General features: G+C 34.6%; 1 protein-coding gene across 1 annotated transcript in view; it reads right to left on the bottom strand.

The window, feature by feature from the left end:
* Window positions 1–1965: 1965 nt before the first annotated feature.
* Window positions 1966–25181, bottom strand: part of LOC135841285 (homeobox protein SIX6-like) — a 31596-nt gene continuing 8380 nt past the window's right edge. Inside the window, exon 2 of the mRNA XM_065358172.1 lies at window positions 1966–3484. Coding sequence (XP_065214244.1) covers window positions 3145–3484 — 340 coding nt within the window. The 3' untranslated portion in view covers window positions 1966–3144. The remainder of the gene's footprint in view (window positions 3485–25181) is intronic.

Genomic DNA, 25181 nt, shown 5'->3' with positions numbered 1-25181 from the left:
TCGTCCACCTATCAAAAAGGATTATGATACTTCTTTAGCCTCGTGATACGATAAATGAAACCGAAAAAAATCTTCGGTTCTTTATTAAAATACGTGAAAACTGGAAGAATGTTGTTCTATTAAATATGTATAGGTATTTAATGAAGTGAATCAGAAATACGTCTTAATTTGAAATACAAAATGTAATGATTTACCTGTCTGCTGCATTGTCGTGCGATTATAATTATATACATAAAAATCTATACACGTAGGTAGATATGAATACTTACACTTTGGTTGATATTTTTGTATCCTTAAAAATGCTACTGTGAATATGAATTAAGTAAAGACATTGAGGTTGAGGTTGTTGTTGAATGAGAGTTCAGTGTATGTATCTATATGGAACTTGCTTACTATCCGAGACCCAGTACATCGTACTGACGATCCGAGGCCCGCGTCTTTGACACTTAGAAAAATTTTAAAGAGTGCCTGGTAAATTCGTTCGCGCATGCGCCTTGCTAGCGGCTATCAAGCCTGGTCTAGAACCGTTGGTGCGATCTCCAAGCAGTGATTTATACAGGAATGACGCGAGTATGAAGTTTCTGTGTGGGGTGAAGTAAGGTAAGCTGTATATACTGTAGGTATGATACCTACTTTGTGAGTCCCAGACAAAAATTTGTCTATAGCATCCCTGAAGTGTGTACATCATGAAAATATAGTTTTTAATAGGAAAACGTTCCGAGACCCGCTAACGGGCCTCGGAACGTCGCGTCGGGCCTCGGATAGTCGATGTCACTTCCAGAAATGGGCCTGTATAAGCTGTAGCAAGCCTGTATATGTAGGGATGGAACTGTTAGAATCGTAAACTTATTCTAAAATTAGGTAGGGTCTAGCTAATCTGTTTAGTTATAAAATATTTCATCGATTGTACATATACCCACCTATACGTATAGGTATATCTCATTTAAATAATTTGTACAGTATCAAATACATCTACTTACTTACATGTTGTAATTATGTACCTTGATAAAAAATCTAGTGTCTACAAAAATGAAAAAAAAAAGTGATAAAATAAATGAGTATCTACCCAAGTATTAAGTACAAGCAAGTTACAAATTAAAACACGTAAAAAGTGGAGAAAACTTGATTTTTTTTCCAAACGAGTTTTACTTTTCTTACCTAAGCTCAGGTTAATTCCCGGATTAATCCTCGAAGCATATAACTAACTAGGCAGCTGAGTTAATGGTTGATGTATCTAAAAAGTAAATAAAGTGTCCTGATACCTACCTAAATTACATTTGAACAGCAATTCTAAATAGAATTTTTTTCATAGAGAACTCGTCATAAGCGCAATTATTATCCATCCCAGTGATCTTTTTCACATTTTTCAGTTTCTAATTTTTAGGAGTTTCGCTCTCCAAGGATATTATGTATGAACTTGAAAGAAATTTCGAGCAACATTCTGAGGAAAAGCAGATCGAGAGGTAGGTAAGTTAGGTACCTATAGGGATGTGAGGATTAAGAGTACCTACCTAATCCACAGATTGAACAACGTAACGTACCTAAGTGACACAAGTAACTAAAAAAATTTTAAGCTGGTGAAATGATAGGTATGACATATCCAAATGTAAGAAAATAAAACTTTGAACAATAAGGAGGTAAAAATTATAACTTCATGAAAAAATGAAGATTTTATAAACTCGTCAATCACCAACACCAATATCTCCATCGTGACGTAACACCCCTCGAGGGGACGCGTACCCTTATGCCGAATTGGGTACTATGGGTAGGTAATTTAATTCTTCGCTCCAATTTTCACAGATGATCCGCATAATTTTTCAAGAATTTTTAAAAGGAGTAAAAAAATTGAAAAATTGCGGAATGAAATTTCAATTTCTGGTACTTGCACCTACGATATTCACTTGAAATTTTACTAAACAGGATATAATGTAGGTGCGTAAATCAAGTAAATTTTCAATTCAACACTCTAGTTTTAAGAATATTATATATTTATCAAGTAAATAAATACATTTAGATATTACATATAATAATATATAACACCGAGTATAAATTAAAAGTCTGTAGGCCTATAAGACAAACCTTTTCGCAAGTATTATATAGGTACATGAATTTTCATGACTGTACAAATTGGTATAATTCAGTCACGACAAACTAATGCCACATAAGGCTTTTCAAGTTGTACTTAATTTAAATGCGCCGTGTACAAATTTTAAATATTGCACAAAATCATCGATTGAAATCTGACAAAATAGTCTTAAAAGTACCTATAACGAAAAATTGCTCAATGCATGATTGAAACGTCAAAGAAAAAAAAATTATTTGGATTGTGCAAATAATAATCCTTTGAAATATTTTAGAAAAAATACAGTGAAATATTATTTGAAGTAGATACCTGGCTATACGTGATGAATAAGTAGGTACCTACCTAAATCTCATTTCTTAAAATTCTGTTGTTAAATATTCGAGTAAAAGTATCACCGAAAGACTATCTTTATCCGAAATTTTGAATTTATTCCACAGAACATCACTATAGAATGTTTTTAAATTATAAAACTCGAATAGAAGGTAGGTTGTAATTTTTGTTATTACCTATCAATATGGGTATGAAGTAAGGGTAGTCAATAGTAAGGACACCCTAGCTTCCGTACAATTTGCGTACATCAAGCACCAATATAGTATCTCGTGAATGAAAAGAATTTTAATTTGCTCGAGCTCTGGACTTTGATTACTCATATAGCATTAAAAGTAATGTGCGATAATATAGGAACTCGAGAAGTCTTTCGAAGGAACTACTACGACAGCGTATGTTGAAAAATTAACACAAAGCATATATAACAGGTATATGGGGGTATTCATATATGCAATTTTAAATTAAATAGAAACATACACTATAGACTAAAATTTACATACGGTCTTATAAAATAATAAATCACAACAACGTAAATTGCACAACAAAAAAAGGAGAAACACTTATAGAAATACGATTTCGTGAACTGAACTACTAAATGCGTTTTAAACGACGTATTCATTTAATTTTTTTCTTTATCATTAATGACAGAATAAACATCAACAATTTATATAATTATACCATAATCAAACAGAATCAATTCACCAGCCTGGTACGAGCGGGTGAATTGCTGAATATCATGATAATCTAGGAGATGAGAATGGCCTATGCAGAGCTAAAGGTAACGTCGAAGATGTAACATTAGCATAAGGTGGTAATATCCCACTCATCGATGATGGTGGAGTTGGAGGGCCTAGTGGTAGACTATTAGGCGTTGGTGAAGGTGGTCCTAAAGTTAGACTATGTGGACCTGGTGAAGGACCTCCTAAACTTATATCAGAATCTGAGTCGTCGTCACTGTGTGCTGGACTATGCGATGTTTCGCTACTTCTTCTAGGACTTGATAATTTACTATTGCTGCCATGTGGCTGATGTCGAGAATGTGCTAATTGAGCTGCTAACTGTTGCTGTTGCAGTCTGAAACAAAAAAATTCACCAAGGTTAGATGTATTTTTAAGGCTGTTTAGGCCAAAAGTATAGGTAAAGCTCACATTAAAATAAGAAGGTAGGTAGTTTTCAAAACTTGAGTAAGAATTCTCATTGAAGGTAATAACTTATGAGGGAACTGATCACTGAATTCATAATTCTTATAGGTAGACATGGGGCTAGCGATGTGATGAGTTTTGCTGTCTCACATACAATACTATCTATTGGAATGAGGCCACACTATGCGAATGCTCAAATAATTCTCCCATTTGAAGTCATTGCAATGCAGACAACACACCGTTGATGCAAAAGTTTTCATACGACCCAGTTCAGCTTCAGCTGTGGGGTATTCTGCAATTATTCAGCCTTCAGGATGCTTGAATAAGTGAGGATGATCGAAAAAGGAAGCAAAATATGGAATTCATGAAAAAAAAATGATATCTAAAGCTTCTTATTGTTCCGTGCCGTTTTTGGCACTGTTGGTCTACGCATGGTTTACTCCCTATACTCCCTACCATCAACTTCTTCTTCAATTATTAGTGCCCCTAAACCATTCGCAATAGCTTTTTGATATTGAATTGCGAAAATTCGGCCACTAAAGCTACCACATCATAGGCATGTTTTGTGAATCGAATTCCAAGTAAATTCACCAGGATTAATTAATTTCTAAACGTGTAGGCTTTTGAAATCCCGCTGCTATAATTTTATCATCGCGACCGCGACTTTATTCCAAAGTAAAGGGAAAAAATGTAGACAGATCATAATTATGACTGGTTATATTAAACAGAATGACAACATTATTATTATAAAGATTATAATGTCAAACAAACGCGGCGCGCCGTCTATAAATGTGTACCTATAGTAGAGAGCTGTTGACTGTTGCTAGATGGGCGTTTATAGCATACACAAGTTAAAACTACTAAATCGACGCTATGAAAAAAAGTTACAGTCTGATAGAAGCCAATAACAATTCAACACTCCTCAACTCTACCTTAATTTAGCTCACAGCTACCGAGTAAATATACATGGTCCACTCCGCCTCGCACTCTTGTAATTCCAGCTAACATATTCCGCCTAGTAAATGTCGTCGTCGCTACATCGAGGAGTAGCCTGGTTTTACAAAATAATGTCCTCCTGCACGCTCCACCGCCGTCGACATCGTCATCGTTGTTCCATTTGTCGTATTTGTTTGCGGTGTAGGCGGATCGGATATGTCTATCATAATGCTACCCTGTTGCCAGCAGACAGCTTTTAAAATTTGTTTGTATTTTGTTGGACATGCTAGTGAATAACACCGCACAGAAGGTACTTTTTACCGCGAAGAAATCAGCTCTCTGTGCTAATTTACCTGCCCTATTGCTATAGGTATGGGTAAGGTAGTACTTGGAGTGTCATCATCGTGTGTTAAGTATACACGCAGCAGTCGCGTTTATTTTCGGTAGATGAATTCTTGCGGTTGTGGTGAAACAATAACCGAAATTTAATTGTGTTTTTATACTTAGGCTCATCGCGTATTTCCTATCGTAATGGGGGACCGTGGACTTGTAATACGAGTATGTGCTCGTTTTAATGAAACTTCTCATTAACGTAGTAATTTGTTATGATAAATCAGGAAACGACATTGTGACTCTGGTTCTTTTCTTGATGTCAAATACACACTGTTGCTGTTCTAATAGATCTCATATACCTATACCTATCAAATTGAAAGCACGAGAGTTACGTAGCCTATATATAAGCATGTTTGATATTTCAAGGAATTATTTTCTGTACGGCATACGCTGGCCTACTCACAAATTTTCTCCCTCATACTGAACATAGAAATTCGTCTGTCTGATTCTTCCTCCCGTCCCCTGTCATTCACACCATCTCGTGAAACGGAGGGTTTTTGAATAGGGTATGCTCAGAAAGTCCAAAGATTGTGGTTTTGGAGGCTTTGGACAAAGTCGAGAAATGATGAAATTTGGTTTTGGGATATCAACATCAACATACGGGAACCCGAATTTTCATTCATTTTACTGCGAAAATAACTACATTTGTGATTTTCAAATGAGAAATATATAGCAATTTTTGAATTTTCAGAAATTTTTTAACAATACATATAAGAATGAAAAAAAAAATCTAGACAGCTACAGCAATCACAGAGATTTTGAAACATGCTCTTTCTGACAGTGGCATATTTACATTCTACATTATCTAAGGGGGTTTCGGGTTCAACCTCCCTCCGTCCCATTGCTGTTGAAAATGTAAAAAAAAATCATACAAAAATAGTCATTTTTTCGTTTTTTGGATCAATTTTTTCGAAAAATTCTCGCTTTTGCTTCACTTGAGCAGTAATTTTACCTATTTTAAGAAACTATACGTAGTCAAACAGTTCGCAGGTATTCAATTTCCTTTTCCCCCATCCATCACAAATATGAAATATAAAATCGTCCATGATTTTATCTCGGATACACGCCACTACTTTCTGAAAATCTAATTTTCATTGAAATCGAAGTTGAATAGTTCAAGTGGTTCATTTGTTCAATTATAGCCTTAATAAAGTCGCAACGAAGTAGGTAGGTAATTTCACCAGCTAGATAACGGAGTCGTTGAGAGAAAGGAGCAAAATGAGCTACTTTCCCCCGAGATATGTATCATTTTTGAGAGTGTCCAAGAAATAAAAGCAGTATCTATCATCTACAACAGCATCTCTTGAAAAATTATATCACAATTCCATGATTTTCGACTGATTAACACAACCACTCATCACACATTTTACACTTCCAGATTCATTTTCAAAAAAAAACTCAAAATTCAATTCAGTCCAGGTTGGAAAAAAGCTCACAAAGATTTCAGAGCTCAGAAGGAGAAGAACTGAGTATAGGTAACCCTAATCTTGTGGGTAAAAAACATTGGAAAATACGGAAAACTCAGAATTCTGTTGAAAGTCAATTTCGTTGATTTTTCACCAAGTTTCTCTAATTTTTTTTTATGTCATCACAAGATAGGTAGCTATCAGTTGTTTCTCATTGTTGATGATTTTTCACAGGTTCAGAATAAATGATCATTATCTTAAACAATTAAAAATAAAATTTTTGAATATTTAGAAAGAACATATCAAAAAAATCCGAAATTGTTTCTCTAAAACGACTAGATAATTGGACTTAGTTAGACAGCTACATAAAATTTCGATACGTTCCAGTTCAATCGTAAAATGAGGGTTTACAAAAAATGTCGAATGGGGGAGGATTCAGTTCGTTTTTTCAACCCATTTTGCATAGTTGAACTACCATAGAGAAATTTGAAAAATTCAATAAAATAAACCTGATTCCACAAAAGTTACTGAAATTTCGTTTACAAAATAATAATTGACGATTCGAACCCATTTTCAACATTGTTTGTCGTTTTGGAGCTCTCAACGCAACATCAGGTTCCTTTCAGACGAATTTTCAAAATTCAAAGCAAAGGGTTGGAGTGGTTTCCGTGTTATATAAGTTGAAAAGTGTGGCATGTTTCCGGGCAATAGAGATATTCTGAAGCTCCGTAAAAAAAAGAAGATTCTCTCTTTCCTCCACTCCATGAAAATGGGTTCATCCATTTTAAAAATAATTTTCCAGTTAATATGGGTTCAATAAATGCCTTCTTTTTCGTAAAGAGGGAAATATTCCAGTAGGTATGTTGGATACGAAAGAGTAATTAAGTACTCCAGGCAAATAACGAAAGATCTCCGATCCCAGCCCTTAAAGAAATACCTATTTCCATTTTGGATGGTCATTACTCGAGGCTATTATCAGTATTAGGTATGGCATCTCCTTTAAAAAACTAAGATACCTCTGTATCAAATGTCAGCCGGGTCCTTACACAGATTCAACAAAATTTAAAAAATCTTAATCTAATAACAAACGGTTTAACGATGTATTGAACCCTATACGAACCTCTTCCACAATGATTAGGATTACAAGTTAATTAGTTAAACTAACCTAATAATGCCTCCATCCTTCTGGTCAGTCCAAACCACCCTGAATGATTTTAGTAAACCGAGACAGGTAGTAGGAGTAATATTTCAGCTCAATATTATTTTTTTTTTTCTATTTTAAGTTTTTACAGTAGACCGTATCGCAACTACATGTATATAGTATTCAGCTGTACAAATAAAACAAAATGGAACAATGCATCTTTCAAGCGATAGTAAACACAGCAGGGTTTTTCGCAAACCTTTTCCCTAGCAGAAGACGGTGTCGATTACATTTCTATAAAGGTAAACCAGACTAAAATCTTAAAGGTAGGCATATCAAGCCCTCATCAGTTTATTCAAAAGCACGGTACATTGTTTCCAAGAACCTGATATCAAATTACTTCCCTAACGTTAGAATATTTATTATATATGACGACCATCGGTTATGTATAGGTACGTATACTTTACCTATAACCTAACCTACTCTACAATTCAATCATTTTTTCAGCCACGTTTGATTTTCAGAAAATTTATTCCAAATTGCCTGTATCTAGGTATATAGTATAATATATGTATAGGTATTACTTAAACTTCCCAAATATTATCACGGTCGCTATAAAAATGATTTTTATTATTTTCCATTTCCGCTTTTTTGGAATAATAGGTATAAGTAGGTATTTTACAAGAATATTTAAATGTCTTTTACCTTTTCAAAATCGTACTAGAATAGAAATGCTGCAATGAACCTTCTGTGTATAAAGTTTTGACGTTCTAGATGTTACAATATAATATTTGACGAGTCACAGTTGTACAGTATAGGTACAAATAGGTACAGAGGTAGGTATGCCTACAATAGACGTACCTTTATATACACCTATATGCATATGTGAAGGTACCTATTAGCATATCCGCAGGCAGTCTATCTAGTCAATGAGTGCAAACTTCATATCATATTCACACCTTCTGGAGCAAATTCAAAATTCTAGAGAAATTGAAAATAACGCTGGCTCCAGAATGGCTGGAAATGGCAAAATTCGCCCTGGGGGGGGGGGGGTAGTTCTGGACAAAATACAGCGATTCGCGCAAATTTTACAAATTTTCTCGCATACGGCAAATTTTTGATCTTTTGGATATTTTATTAGAAAAAAGCTATACCTATAGTCAAAAAACCATTCTTTGGACGTCACTGCTAAAATCGGCTCGAATGTGGATAAACTCGTTAAACGTGTCCAGTATAACACACGACTCGATTTTTAGCAGCCCAACTTCATATTCACGCTTTCTGGAGCTATTTCAAAATTCTGGAGAAATTTAAAAATCGTGCTGGAGGCTCCAGAATAGCTGGAAATGGTGAAATTTGGATTTAGGGAATTGATATCAGTTTTAGGATTCATTTTTATCGTTTTTACTGATCATGTATGTACTTTTTTTTTAACGCATACTTAAATCGCCAAAAACAGTCAATTTTGAATTTTCAAAACGTTCGCCAAAAATCGAAAAATGAAGTTGGGCAGCTGAAAATGTAGTTTTGGTGGTTTTAGACCATGCTCTTTCCAAAAATCGCGGACCCGTTCAAATCGGAGGGTGACACCTCAAGAGGTTCTCTTGTTAGATTCAAATTTCAGTAGGGTTAATTCCCAAAATAATGAAGCAGAATAAATTCAGAAACGTGTTTTTCACGTTTGATTTCATAAGCCATACGTCAAGGTAGGTAACTACGTACAAGATATAGGTAAGTAGGTTCAGGAAAATGTGTAAAAAAGAAACACATTCCGCTTACCTATTTATGATTGCTCATGCTCATCTTAATAAGAACAATTAATTTTCCAAATTACGTATCATCCATAAAAGGCCAAATGCAGCATGTAAACATCTTATTTTTTTGTGTAAAAAAATGACATGAAAACGAACGACACACGATTAACCATTTATATCGTCAATTTGTACGCAATTACGTCAAATGAAATTTTCCAAATCCCTTTAAAATGATAAACGAAAAAGGGCTAATTCGCGTACACAACGAGGGTGTATAATTGATTATACTTTTGACCCGCGTCATCGTACCTAATAAACGCAGTAATTTAATACGTCATCCATACGCTTTCGAGTATACAAAGTCAAAAGAGTTAGTCCTCCCTTCAGAAGAAAAAAAGGCAACAAAAAAAATATCTATTAAAGACCGTTCCCACGATTCTTACGTTTACATTAATCTATACAAATACAAATATCTTTTAAGGGTACGATTTTCCGCGTTTTTAAAACACTCGTACGCGAATGACGAAAGAATTGATGCTGGCGCCTAAAAAGCCACTTGAATACTGCTTCGCCTATTACTATATACATTTCTCGAATAACTTCCACTTATGGTGTAGGCTACCGTTACAAGGGTGCCTATTGCTCCGTCTCTGGTTATCATTTGTTGTTATTCTTCGCCTCAACAATGGCGCCGCGCCGGTTAACACGCGCGAAGCCAAAATTTCATTTTTTTTTTTTTGTTAATCGCCGACTCAATTACGCCATTACGTGCTTTTTTTGATCTTAATTACTGGCTCATGAAAACTTACTAACACGATAATCGCTAATCATAACGTTGTGCACATTCAAAAGACATGTATCGTGTTACCCATCGTACGAACTTACTGTAACAGACACCATGTAATAGGGGTATCGCGTATACAGTGTGCCATACCATGATCACATTGTCTAGGGTACCTAGTATCTGAAACTTTTCAACAGCCCTGATCTACTGCTTTAGATAGAACAACAGATGTAGTTCACTTCATGTCACTTATGCGTCGTGAATTTTTACCAGTCGTGTCGACGATTATACACAGGGTGTCCCTGTTCATGCCCTAAAAAAAGCAAACGTCTGCCATGCTTCAGTTTGGGTGTAACCAAGAACGTGAAACAATGACTTTTATAAGTGGACGGGATACCTATCTTGACATCTTAACATATGAAAGGATAGTGGTTTTGAAAATTTTAAGGAAAAAACTTATACCAGTAGCGTTGACTCCACTGAAGAAACCTCAGGTGATTGGACAGGGTGGTCCACTGGTCCTTATTTTCAAATTTGGGATTTTCCCCTCCCAAGCCCCAAAGCGGTGACCTCTGGTAAGAAAATAATTCCCTACTTTTAAATTTTTCCATTTTCGAAAAATTCGGGCTGGGGTGGGCCTTTTCAATTTTAAAAAATACAAATTAACTGTAAAATTTAAAAATTTAAAGTTTTATTATCACTAAAAAGTCCCTTTTGAGTAAAATAAACTCACATGCCGATTTTAAACCTCTCCCTTGAAAACCAAGCTGGCCCCCTAAAATAGCTGAAATTTGTAGGCACATTGTATATCTATTTTATATGGAAAATCTTAAAATTAGTTGTTCATGAGTCATTACTGTTGAATTTTTTAAAAATTTGTAGGTACTAAGTATACAAGAAAAATAATAATGAGCAGATTAAACATGGTTTATTTAAAATTCAGTAGGTGTAGGTATAGTTCCTTCTAGGAACGGTTTTTGGATTTTATTTATCACTCAGAGTCGCAGCGAATGCTTCCTTATTAGGGTAGGAAGGGGTAGAGGACCAGAAATTCTCAACTAACAAGGGAGGTGCCCCATGCAGGTGACATGCACCGATTTCAATGATTCTTGCACCATTGGATAGAGGACATCGAACATAGTCTACCTCAAAATTTTCAGCTGCTGAAGTTGATATTTCGATTTTTCAGAGCGATTATTCGATTTTCACATTGCAATTTTGAAAAAATCGAAAAATCGCCCTGGAATGCTGAAATATCAACTTCAGCAGCTAAAAATTTCACCGTGGGCTAGTCTCGTCATATGTATTAGAGTGCTCAAATAATATGAAAGGTTTCGGTATGCGACCTCCGCCGACTATTTTTACCCAATTTTTCAAAATTTCTATAAGAAAATCGAAAAATCACTCTGGCAGCCTGAAATATCAACTTTAGCAGCTAAAAATTTCACCATGGGCTAGTCTCATCATATGTATTAAAATGCCCAAATAATATAGAAGGTTTCGGTATGCGACCTGCGCCGACTATTTTTGGCCAATTTTTCAAAATTGCGCGTGAAAATCGAAAAATCGCTCTGAAAAATCGAAATATCAACTTCAGCAGCTGAAAATTTTGTGGTAGACTATGTTCGATGTCCTCTATCCAATGGTGCAAGAGTCATTGAAATCGGTGCATGTCACCTGGGGCACCTCCCTTGTAAGTATCGTGAACTTCTCATCTAGCCTCCAGTTGACTAAAATGTTCTCAAGTTGATTTTTTTTTGAGAGGGAGTGTAGGAAGAGGAGAGGGAATAATAACTGATTTTGTGAAATACGCGAATTTTTGAAGTGAAATACCTTAGCGATAAAAAATATATCATCTTTTAGGTTTAAAAGTTCTCACTTTTTCCACTTTTAAAAATTCTTATCTATTTTTTTTTTTTGAAATTTCGGAAGCTTTAATGATGATTTTTTTTAGAAATTTCAATTCTCAAAAAGAAAGTACTCGTATAAACAGGCTCGATCGGTGTGTGGGCCAAATCTTTCGAAAATTTATATTTTGAAGAGGGGAAAAACAATGTGTAAGACAATGTTTTTTAAGCGAGAAACTTTTTTTAGGAGGGCTTTGAAATTTTAGAAAAAAGCTTCCAAAAATTTGTGTTTCGAGGGGATAAAATATTTTTTTATAAGAGGAGTTTATTATTGGTTTAAATATTTTTTATGAATAGGAATTTTGAAAATTCAATTTTAAAAAAGAAAGACAGAAAGACCCGAACAAAGCGAGGGCAGAAGTTTTCGAAAATTTTATTTATTGAGAAATGAATTACCTATTACTTTTTTTGATAGGAATAGGTCAATTTTTTTGCCTTTGATATACTTATTCAAAAGTAAAAACAGTTGATATGTTCTTGATGCAAAAATTCAAAATTAGGGAACTAGTGAGTGCAAAAGCTTTCAATATGGAATGCGTACCTACCTAATTCAAGTTCCAAAAAATACTCTTTCTTTCTCGATTTTTTTCTTAACGGCTGCTGCCCCTTCAAATGCTGTGATAGACAGTAGACACTGTCTTAATATTTGTTCTAAATTCTGCGTTTTTCGTGTAGGTACCTATGATTATATCCAAATTCGAATAGGTACATATCATTAAACAGACCTAGGTGTATACTTCAATACACATTGCAAGGATGATTATTTACACCTCATGAACTTTCGCGTAAGTATATTATGCTCGAGTGAAACGGAAGCAGAGGGGATGAACGAGAGTAGAATTGGCGCGGATTCGGAATTGATCTATACTCCATGCAGATGCATCATTGGTCTCAGGGGTTCCCTTTCACTAGGTACTAAACCTTCGCCAAGCTTGTGTGTAATACTCCAAATACAGGTTTGAAGGGTTGAAACCCCTCCCAAAAGCAAAAAAAAAGGTTCCAAAAATAAAGATTAAGCTCCTTAGATAAGCATATAAATGAAATAGGTACTCATATACTTATGTACCTATGAACAGTAGGATGAATCGCAAAAAAAAAATGATGGAAAATTTTGACCAAATTCAAAGAAGACCTTTATTTTGAGTTGAAAGTTACCCAAAAAAGCTTTTAGTTCCGAGATGTTCCTGTAGGGAAGATATGGGTCCTCAAAGAAGGGGCATTTTCGAGAAAACACTATATTTTTTTTTTTTCATTTTAGCCCTTATAGCCAATCTGTTTTAGATTACCAAAACAGAAAACATACAAGTTTTTGGCCATTTTTCTTAGATAATTTTTTTTAAATAGATGATAGATGACCAAGAAATTGGCAGCACTGCGTTCCAAAATACGAGTACTTCCCCAATCTTTCGTTCCAGGGACGCCTTCCAAGCTAAAAATTTTTCCGAGTAAGTAATTTTCACCTCAAAAGGAAGGACTCCGCTGAATTTGGTCAAAAATTCCTCTAACGAACGCTCTTTCACTTTTCACGACAAGAAAACCTCTGGGTTTTGAAAATTTATAGCAGTATTTCCTTAAATTGGAATTCTTTTCAATTTATGCACAATTTTCAACATACGATTTCAATTGAAGGAACATTCCATACTTATAGTCTATCTAACAATCTGCATTTATACAAAATGCAAAAAATACGAGTAGATACCCAAAAAATTCCAAATAGGTGCATGGGTACAGATGGTAGCAACCTATGGCGTTTGTAAATACATTGTACATATATTCAAAATAAATGAGTACCTACTACCTAGGTACAAATTGATCGGCCACCACTAACGAAACACACAATCACTGTGTAGTTATTCGTATGTTTTAAATCTCAAACATAAACTACTCTTAACAACACAGTTCACTAAAATAACAATCAATTACAGTTGGAACGTTTGAATGTTACTTTTGAGAATGCATTCTAGCTTCTTTAACGGGTATTGAAATGGATAAACAAAAACTGGCAATAGTACAAATAAACAAACTAGTAGACAAATAAATCAACACGAGTAAGTATATTTGCGTCTACCTTTACATAGGCAAAGTTTCCACTCCATAGACAATGTTAAGTGAAGATTCGAGTTGAACTATCCTTAGAAGATTACGGTCACTTGGTACATTGGTGGTCTACTAGCGCTTATTTCATAAGTGTTCTTCTCAGGTTTTCAATGATTGTAGTTTTCAATGAAGTGCATAACTATCTACACAGATAGGTACTGGTTTGGTACCTGTGTATAGATATACAATATTGTACACACAATCACCTATGTTTATTCATGGTCAAGTTAAACCATAAAGTTCCAAAAGATAATCTGAAGATTTTTCTCCTTGAGTAAGTACCTACCTAATAGCATATCTATAGATCCGAATTCGATATTTTGTAATAATTATCGAGTCTATTGGAATGAACTTGTCAAGTACCTATATACTTGGTTAAAATATTGCACCATAACATACCAACAACTGTATTCATAATGATCATCAAGTTTGTTCTGAATTCTGTAGAAAGAATTCTTAATAAAAAAATAAGTATAAGATCGGCATACCTATATTTGACAAGATTATTTCGCAAATTTTAAATCTCTCCAATTAATTAGCATTTACATAGACACACGTCCATTGGGATTTTAACGCTTCAAAAGAATTTGAATCAAAGACCAAAGTACCATAGGTATAATTTCTTTGAATTTGAATTTAACAAAATGATCTAATAGCTATCTATGAAGACAATCGAGCGATATGAGAGCTTGATTGTGCCCGCTACCGCTATTCAGATAAATATCTACATAAAATGGGAAAAATTTCCATTCAAAGATCGAATTTCAATCGCACAAGTCTAATTTATTAACAGATGATGAACCGCTTTGATATTAATTACTTTTCCGTGCGGTTACCGACAATCTGTGGAGTGGGATTCGTTTGATGTAAGTATCTAACCTGTTTTCCAACAGATACAGATTCATTGCTTTGCTAAGACCGAGTTTTGTTTTGACCACTTTATCATCTTGATACAAATAGATATGACTGAATGAGTATTCTATCTAATAGTCGTTGACCTTGCCAATTTCATATACATTCTGTATGATTTTCGGTTTTTAGAAAGAAAAAATGACCGAAGGAATCGATACCTACTTATACGTAACGTAAGCCCCCAATCACAGGATTGACTCCGGTAAAAATGGGTTCTCGATACTCAAGTTTACATGAAATTGAAAGATACTATCTGAACGAAGACATCTCTACTCTTCAATAGGACTCATTGATTAAAAAATATAAGGTATCTACCTAAAGTCTGTCTACTGCCTTCGTTGAGGAGACTAAATCCATTTTACTTTATCGTAAGTATATTTAGTCTAGTCTAGAGTAGGCCGAGGTACTCATAGCGTCACCAAAGTACATGTATAAAAGGACCTTTTCATTCGCATGAGGTTCCAAATGGAGGGAAAAAAGAGCTTCCGATATAGTTTATACATCATCGGTATCACAAATATGAAAAAAGATGGAATTAAAATTAAAAAATTGTTAAACTCACGGTTGATTTAGCATTAAAAGAAATATTGGCGGCTATATGGTAGGTACACGAGACACACGAAAAACCAGTTGAAATTGTAATGTGATACGTTCCGTACTGTGGTACATATCCATAGGTTGAGGTAGGTATGGATATAGGTGGAGGTACCGTCTGCAGCTCGACGTCTTGTCTGCACGCAATGTTATCTATAAAGATTAGCCTAAACACGAAGACGACGGGCACAGTATTCCACATGGGCAGTTCCGTTGTTTTCCAATTTTCCGTCAATGAAGATGATTCCAGATATGAATGTTATGAACCACAATCTTAACCGCCGCCGCCAATGGCATCGAATACGACAATTTCGTTTACTTCAGCAATGCGGTTCTCGGTTTCTTTCTGTGTAACGCTGCTGGGCCGACAATTTTTGACAATACCGCATTACGATCCGATTGAGATTAGGTGCGTTTATTTCATCGAGTTATTATACATCTCGTCTGGGGTATAAGTTTCCAGTAGGTAGTTTATAGTTTGCTTTTGCCGAATACTTATATACTTAGGTGAGGAGTTGGTAGTTCGTTATAGCTAGGAAGATGAATTTTAAAAAAATTTAGGAGCATTTAAATCAAACTCAAGTCGTGTCGTGAAACTTTTAAGGCACACTATCTTCCTCTTATAACTCCTCAAGGATTAAAATTATTCTCTATAGGGTGTACATTCCTAACGATTTCTAGGGTAGTTTTAATATAGGTAAGTAGGTAAGTCTGAGAAAGTCAAATTACTTGTTAGCAACATAATAATTATAGGTAGGTACCTATTCAGAACCAAGGGTCATTTCACGTCAATTCGACCAAGAAGTGGTAAGGAGGGGGGGGGGGGGGGGTCGGCGATTTTTCTGAAATTTTCCCTGTGGAAAGACCTTCCGAAGAGATGACCAATGGTGCAAATCGCAGCCCTCTATAGCCCTTTTTTAAAGCTTGCTAGGGGGTGTCAAAGTTTTCAGTGAACTTAAAATATCATTCATTTCAGCAGTGGATTACTCGATAACCGCGATAGGTACCTACCAAAATGAAACCTTTTCCAATAGTTATAGGGGTTTTGAAAGGCTTTTTGGTGATATCATAAAAATCAGTAATGCCACTTTTTTTCGTTGAAAAAGTAAAAAAAAAACCCTTTCACTCGATGAAATGAACTCTCACAAAAAAATCAAAATTTTAATTCTTTTGAATTTTGATTTTTTTGTGATAAGTTCATTTCATCAGGTGAAAGGGTTTTCATTATCGTTTTAATTATTTATGTAGGTATGTACTTAATTAATTTTTCTTCACTTTCAATGTTTTAATTTTGTAATGTTATTTATATCCTATAATAAAGGCTGTCAATTACAGATTTTTAAATTATTTATGTACAAGAAAAGTTACTGAATTTTCAGACAATGTGTGCAAAATCTTGCTCAACTTGAATAATTTCTCTGCACGACTTCTCAAGTTTAAAGTCAGTACTCAGCTGATTCAATTTAATCAAAAAATTTAGCAAACTAAATGAAAAAAGTTGAGGCTGTAACTTTTTTGAGACCAATTAGAGAACTAATGTTATTTAGCTCAAACCAAGTATTTCAACTTGAAATTTAATTTTAAAAAAGCTGAAATCAATGACACAAATCAACTCTTCTATAGGTATATTTGTAAATATGTTTTCCCGCCATAATCTCAAAAAGGTTTGCTTTCGGATTTCTGAAGATGAAAAAAATTGACAAGTTTCAGCTCTAGCTTTAAAATGAAGCCAGCAAAAGAAGACGAACCTTCAGTAGGGGTGGTAATGCGGAAGAGGGAATTTGCCTCCGTCTCTGGTCTCTTGAAGGGTTGATAAAATGAAGAGCCTTGAATAATAATCAATCTGGTGAATTGATGAAATTATAAATTTTTCAAGTAAAGAAACAAATTGATTCAAAATTTATGAGCTGATTTTTCGTGCAGAGCGAGGAAAAATTATATTTGTGCTGATTTCGTTCTGACATGCCGACAGATGAGGAGGGGATAGGAAGCGACGACCCCCTCCATCAATTAAATTGATCCTCAGTAATTTGCAAATTTTTAAAGGTTTAGATAGAAGAATAGGTACTTAATTGAAAAAATTAGCACATAAAATCGAAAAAAATTGGATGGATAAAGTTCATTATGATAGTTGAAATTTGGAAAAAATGAAACGAATTCTGAATTGATTATAAGAAAATTGAAGTCAACAGCCCATAATTTTCAATTTTTTAGTTCATAAATACATACCTACATTTTTCTTTTCGATTGATCCTTTGATGAGCATCTTCAAGTATCTAACTAGGCTACCTATTGAGAAAATTTACAAATGAGATCCAACATAAATAAATAATACCGTGTCCACTACTACTACAGATGCGTGTACTATCATGTAGGAGTAAGATAATTCTCCCTCCATCCTTTTCATTTCTCACCGTGTGATATCGTATTTCGAAAGAAATTGTTTTACTTCCAGCCTGCAGACCTATACACGTTCGCTGTATACTTATTTAACATCGCGAAAATGATTAATTACAAAACAGTTTGCTAAAACTTCAAGGTGATTTCTTTCATGTTTGAAAACATTGGTACATACTTACTCTAAAAGCGTTTACCTTGTATATCTTACTCATGTATCAAAAGCTAAAAGCTATGTTACACCCTTTCTTTAAAATAATTATACGCCCTTTATTCAACATCCTATTTCACCCTGTACACACTCGTGTAACAAACCATTACACACGTATCATGAAATTAGAGTTTCCTTTTGTGAAAACTTTGAACGACATTTGAGAAAAGACTGAGTCAGCAGACAATCGTCCAAATTACCTATCCAACGACGTCGTTAGGTGAGAATAATTTCATTCCTAAACACAGAGGCGTGCTTAACCTAACCTACCTAGATATAATACATCATATCGTTGCGTTAAATTCAAAAAAAAAAAAAAAAAAAAAAAATTGTATTAAATGGAGTGTGCGACGGGTTTATTTTATATGACGGCGGCGGATTGAATAAAATCATTCAAACGTATCTATCTTTATACTTATACATCTTTACAAAATCATCAATCAGCTACTATTAATAACGGACGGAAAGAGTTTTTGTTCTCTTCTTAAGCAATCACTTATTCGGATGCAGCGGTGTGGGGTTTTTTATCTCAAATGTAAACTGAAACTAATGGATATAATTTCAGAAGCTGTAGAATGCATAAAGGGTATACTCATTGATTTAAAGAACCAGATAAATTATTAAGAAGCACTTAACTCGTTCATTGAATATATCTATATTCGAAAGAGTAAGTGACTAAAAAAACTATAGGTATACAGGTTAGAATAGGCGTGTCAATTGGATCTGTTAAAGGATAAAAAAAAAGGCGTGTCTGCTACGAATACTCTATATAAGGCTGAAATTCGTGACTTTCAATTGTCGTTTAATGATATCGATAAAAGTTGACAATTGTTTTCAAAACGTATAGGTATAGGTGGGTACGATACAGGATGGGTATGGAGAGCGTGTTGAAATGCATCCAATCATACGTATATACTATAAGAACGAGAGCGTGAACTCTTCAAATTGACAAAAAAATTGAAAGTTATAAGTACCTACCTAAGTAAGTAATATATCGTAGATACGTCTAGGTACATATTAAGTTTAGTCAGATCATTTTTTTATGGCATAATGATTTTTTTGGTTGCTTTTGGAACATCCTGTAAAGATATTCTAGAGCACTGAAAAGTATATAGTGATCGATGACTGACATCCTTTAGCGCGGTGTTAACAGCGTTTGCCACCTGACACTCTCCTAACCTACCACCATTCACCATTAAGTGTTCATTTTAGAAGTTTAAAACGGTTTTTAATTTCCAGTTGCACTCTTCTCCATTTATAGTCTATAAAGTAGTGTATAAAAGGCGGCGCATTCGATAGGAATCATGATTCATTGAACAGTCTATGTAATCAGATATTACATGTAGATGATGTAGATTCTGAATTCGTTGATAACTTGGTCCTAAAGCACGAGCAACTACTTGACGGAAAGGAAATGTTGGCTGATACCGGTTCCTTGTTTTCTCAGATTGAAAAAAAAAAAGTTAACAATTAACGTTCGGATTACGACTTTATTAAAGCGGTCGTTTAATATCCGCGTGAGCATTTTCCTGTTAACGTTTGGTTGTGCTTATTATGTATCTTTTATATTCTCCAATCTCGTCATTTGTCTTTTCCATGTACTGTATTATCTATGCTTGTCTCTTTTATACCCCTTGATTCTGAAGTCGAAATTATGTACTTTGTTGAATAAGTACCTACTTAGGCCTACACTTTGGTTACAAACGTAAGTATATCGCTTTGGTATTACAGGAAAGACTTATCTTTGTACAGATTTCAAATTATAATTATAAGAAGATCAGATTTTTCAAATACGGAGAAGTAAAGTTTTTTTTTTAAATACACATTTAATTTCAATTATTTTTATTTTCAATCCTAAAGAATAATATTTCATTATTTGTAAGTGGTATCAAATTATTAAAGAGTTTCTACGTATACAAAAAGATTTTCAATGGACTAGTTTTTTTTGAATGCGCAGATCTTTAGAAAATACAGAAATGATTCTACATATTGACATAGAAGCAAATTGAAATATCAATTGGACGTTGCAATGTTGCATAGTACGAAAGTGCAAACTTTTTTCTTCAAAAAATTTTATTAGCAGTAAGCTAATTCGTAATTAAACTAAATAAAAAATAGGTAAGTACCTACTTACGTTTTTTTTTGGTATTTTCAAAAAAAAAGGTAGCCTATCTAATGGCGAAAATCATTACTTTTTTTTTAGGATATTTCGGTTTTTTTAAAAATGCTTCTTGATCAACTGGAACAATGATAAGCCCCCCAACGAAAAATTCCAGATGGAACCTATAGTATTTGGGACCGCAAAGCCAGCTCTGCCTATCAGAGTTCTTAAGTGGTGCAAGCTTAATTTAAGCCCCTTCAATTTCTAGCAATAGGCAAATAACCATACATGAATTCAGGATGTTTGCCTGTGTTAGCTTACAGGTGAAATGTGGTAATTACACATTTATATAGGTGGCAGGAGTAGGACACTCTGTACATCTTTGTTCTGTTCCGACTGCTTCATGCACCATGAAAAGGTTCTTCTGAATGTTGGGTACATTTCAAGGTGAAAAAAAAGACATTTCAAACTGGATACATAGAGATTCACATCCTTCCAAATTTCGCTTTTCAAACCCTGCAAATTGCGATGGTCTTTATCAGACTAACTTTGTGTCTGTCCGTACCTACTTCCTTTGGTTCAAAAATGAATCAAATTTTAATAGCTTGTTTCCATTCAAATTCAAAAGCTCATCGCTAGAAAACCGTTGATCAAATATTTAGGCAGGCAAAAACACACCAGAGGCAAAATAATTTTTATATACCGAATAATACACCAGTTCACTTTGTCTGAGGAAGGAATTTGTAGAGATTAAATAGCTTACCAACTGATCTACAGGCTCAAATTTCAATCTTTAAGCTCGAGGATCGCTGTCCAGCAGTAAACCTAGATGAGTCCGGGTATCTGCGATCGCCTATATGTTATATATCGTAAGCATACTCAATTATTATGTTGCGACTCCCCAGCGACTCCGAATAGCTCATACAGTATTAAGCTAAAACTTATTATTTCAAAGTGAACGCTTTTTGCAACACAAACGCCTGAACTTTTCTCACTTCGTAATCTTTTGATGTTTAAAGGGCGGGGTGCGCGGCGCACTGTGACGACGACGGCCTTACGCAGTCTTCCAAGGGCAATCTTTACTCGGCAAAGAAAGTAATTTTCAACCCTTATCACACAAAGGACGATAATTCGACGGTTTACCTCCCTTGCAGATCGACTTTCTCGCTTTAAAGCGACGATTACCGCCGATTGTAAGCGTCTGTTTTCTAACTAATAATTGAATAACATTTACATAAATTGAATTCCAGCAATCGACACCCTTCGGTGTTTGCTACTCGTTGATATTTCGCCGAACCAGTGAAAAGAAAACGATCGTAACGTTATTTGCCGAAACATTAAATTTTTAATTTTCGCGAGGGCGTACGCGAGTCGTCGAATCAGCCACCCCATACGTAACTATACCTAGTACCTACCTACGTAAAAGTTGAGAAGTTACCAAAAGTCAAAACGTAATACGCGATCGCGGCGTATAAAAAATGTATACGCTATTAATGCTCGAGTAAACACAATGCTATATAGCTTTTATTCAGAGCGCCGCAATCCAGGTACATATCAGAATTTGGCGTAAATAAACAAAACCCATCTAGTGTTCGTGATTTGTAAAGTAATTCCATTAAAATGCTGTAGACTCGGTCCTTCAGCCAGCATAGTTCAAGGGAACTTCTTGTCGTGTCGTTTATTATTTACAGTTTGACGTGCTCCAAAACACGAAGACCATTTCAAGTTATAGGTTGAGGGGCATGTAAACATAATCATCGTTGAATGGTTATCCGCTTTTAATTGTTCTTTCGAAACGGCAAACGTCTCCATTTTCTGATACATTTTATCTTTTCAATGATTTCCACGCACTTCGTCCAAGATTTCATCGAGTGAATCTTTACAGTTTGAAAATGTCTTGCGTATACCAGCGTATTTATCTATATACTCTTTTCAAAAGTTGCGTAGGTAGGCTTCAAGCACTCGACCAAATATAACGATCAAGTATAATGTAAAAGTTATGTGTACCTACTATGTGCAAATTGTTTATAGCCAGATGGTACATAACAAATTTCATTGAAGAAGAGAAGGCGAGCACGTGTACTGTACGTTTACAAACTCACATGTAAATACAGGCTGCAATCGTTGGTGTGATACTGCACATGAAAAATGTTTTAAGATTGTCTTTTCCCTGCTGCATACTTGAATCCAGTCGTAAGTTTTTTGAACGCCTGAGTTATTAGGTAAATAATCATTTGGCTAAAAATGGCCCACTATTCAAATTTCAGTTAGTACCCATCATATCGCACTTCAGGAGTAATAAGGTTACATCTCAAAAAAAAATGATTTTGACGTTTTTACATTTTTGGGGTTTATATGACCCCCCTCAACCAAAAATAACACTTTGAGTTGGGTACATTAACTAGATCTTGTAAAAAACGCAAATGGCCTAACTCAAAATCCCAACAACATTGCAAGTTGTTTGGAGTTATGTACATACCTAAGGGTACATCTCAAAAAACTCCACCTTTTTTGAGCAAATTTCGTACATACAAAGTGTTGACAAACAGTTGTGATTGTTTTGAATGTTTGTCAGTTAGAAATAGTCACAAGGAGTGCATTTTTTATTGGATTGTACCAAATGGAAAAAATTTTTAAATTGATCACTTTTCAGAAAAATGAATTTGCACATATAATGACATTTTAGTTTTTTGAGAAAAACTCAAAAACTAAGCACTCTAGAAAAAAACTAACGACGTTACGTCGATTGGAAATTTAATTCTCTACAACTTTGTTGACATGAAATTTTTTTGGACGCTTCCTTTCGCCTCCACATCAACTTTAATGAAAGGTTATAACTCAAAATGTTTTCCCAACATTGAAATATTTCCTCTTTAAGATTTTATTTTTCAACGTGTTCTTATGCTAAATGAAGGTAGGATACTAGATCTTTAAAATGAGGTGCTATTCATTCCTCACAATTAATTACAAGTTGATAAAAATAATGAATCAAGTTTTAAAAAGAAAGAAAATCACTCTCCTGTAAAATTTCACTTTTTTGAGATGTAACTACTCCCGAGGTGCGATATTAAAAAATTGAAATAAAATTTAAAAACACCGTTTTTCACCCTATAGATGATAAAAAAATTTTTTGGCCACCTATAGCTTCGGTTAGTTTAGTTTTAAACATCAAAAAAGTGCTAAATTTAAATTTTGTATCTATAACTATTACACCTACCTAGGTAGGTAGGTACTTAGATTTGTGTTTAAGAATGACTAGAAATGATTCAACATGATTTTTCAGTTTTGAGAAGTGAAATTTTCGTTAAAAATTCTATAGAGAACTTCTCTAATTAATCTCGAAGTTAATTTTCGCGATAATAATTTTAAATTCCTTCTTCCTCCTATCAAGCAAAAACAAAGCATACTTATTAGATATGCTCACTTACAGCAGATAACATTCAACAAACTATCACAATGATAAGTGTTAGGTACTTAGATAATTAATTTGAGTCGTTTTTTTGACTTTTTGATAAGAAGTCACTCTTTCAAAGGATTTTTTTTTGAAAATATAGCAAGAAAATCGGCTTACAAGGGAGGTGTTGCAACAGACAGAAAATTTTTTGAACGAACAGAGATTATAGCAAGAGAATGCAAAGATATATCACCATACCAAAACTCAAGGTGCTATAAGGTGAATTTTTCGACTGGTGAAATTTTGAAAATCAAATTTGAGCCCAAAACAGAATAAAATAAAAATTTCACCAAATTAACCTAGAAAGCTGAAACAATTGGTATGTATACTTTATATTTAGGACCCACCGGGTCGATTGGAAACGGTTTCCAGCCGTTTTGAGCCTTTCTGGAGTCTCCAGTAGGGATTGTTGGAACTCGAAATTTTCATTAAATTTCGTAAAATTAAGATGGAAGAGCTGAGTCAACTGGCGGTGGTTTCGAACTGTTTTGAAGGCTCAAGCAGCATTTTGGAAATTCCAGTATCTCAAAAAATGCCATAGGCCCTAGATCGATCCCAGTTAATTTCAGCGCGAATGTTCGCGGTTGGTGCTTGTTATGTTAGTGACCCTCTTGACCGATTAGGTATATACCATTTTTCCAAAATTGACGTCTACCAGTTCGGGGCCATATTTTTATCCAGAAAAATTGAAAACTAGAATTACCAAAAATTCGCCGAAGCCTTCAAAACGGCTTGAAACCGTCTAAAATCGACTCGGTATCAAAAGTGTTCGGATAGATTCGAATAAAGTGAGTAAGGAAGTACCTCTACCCGTCCACCATACCTAAGTACATCAAGTTTACGTGTTCAAGAAACTTATTTTCATCAGTCATTGAAGTGTAGGTAAGTAGGTATAGATATACAGATGATAATATTCATCAAACTTATTTGGAATCCGAAATATCTACTTCCCAACTGACTCTCTTCCCAACAGCTCTCGAAAGGCCAAAAAATGTAAAATATTACTGCAATATGTCCATATCGTACAACAAATTTCGACGGAATTGAATTTTTATCGCATTCGTTACCTGAACAATAAAACTATAATGTATCTATTAATCAAGAAATTCCAAAAGCTGTAGGCGTTTTTCCAAATTAAATCGGACAACGCGTTTATTTCATTTCTCACGCGATACTACCTACTACATAGGACTGTACAGCGTAAGTAAACTAAAAGGTTAGGTATATATAAAATGGGTAAGTAGTACAACCAACAAGCGCTTACAAAAGTTTGATCGAGTGCTTTATTCTGCGTAAAGTAAACAATTGACAAATCGTGTGCCACCAGTCATGCAATGCAATCGGATTTACTTGCCGAAAACGTCGAGTTCTAGACTCAATTGCAAATTTTCTTCAGCAAGCTTTTTAAACGCACGCATCCACTCGAGCGTCTCGGATCATCGTTCATTAACAAATACTCGAGTTTACTCAAGTCCTAGTCAATAAATGGTCTCTCCTTTATCCTATAAAATATTCTCTTTGTGCGATATAGTACACACCGCT

The sequence above is a fragment of the Planococcus citri genome, chromosome 3 (genome assembly GCF_950023065.1).
Source record: "Planococcus citri chromosome 3, ihPlaCitr1.1, whole genome shotgun sequence".
Lineage (NCBI taxonomy): Eukaryota > Metazoa > Arthropoda > Insecta > Hemiptera > Pseudococcidae > Planococcus > Planococcus citri.
This window is presented reverse-complemented; position numbering and strand designations above follow the sequence as displayed.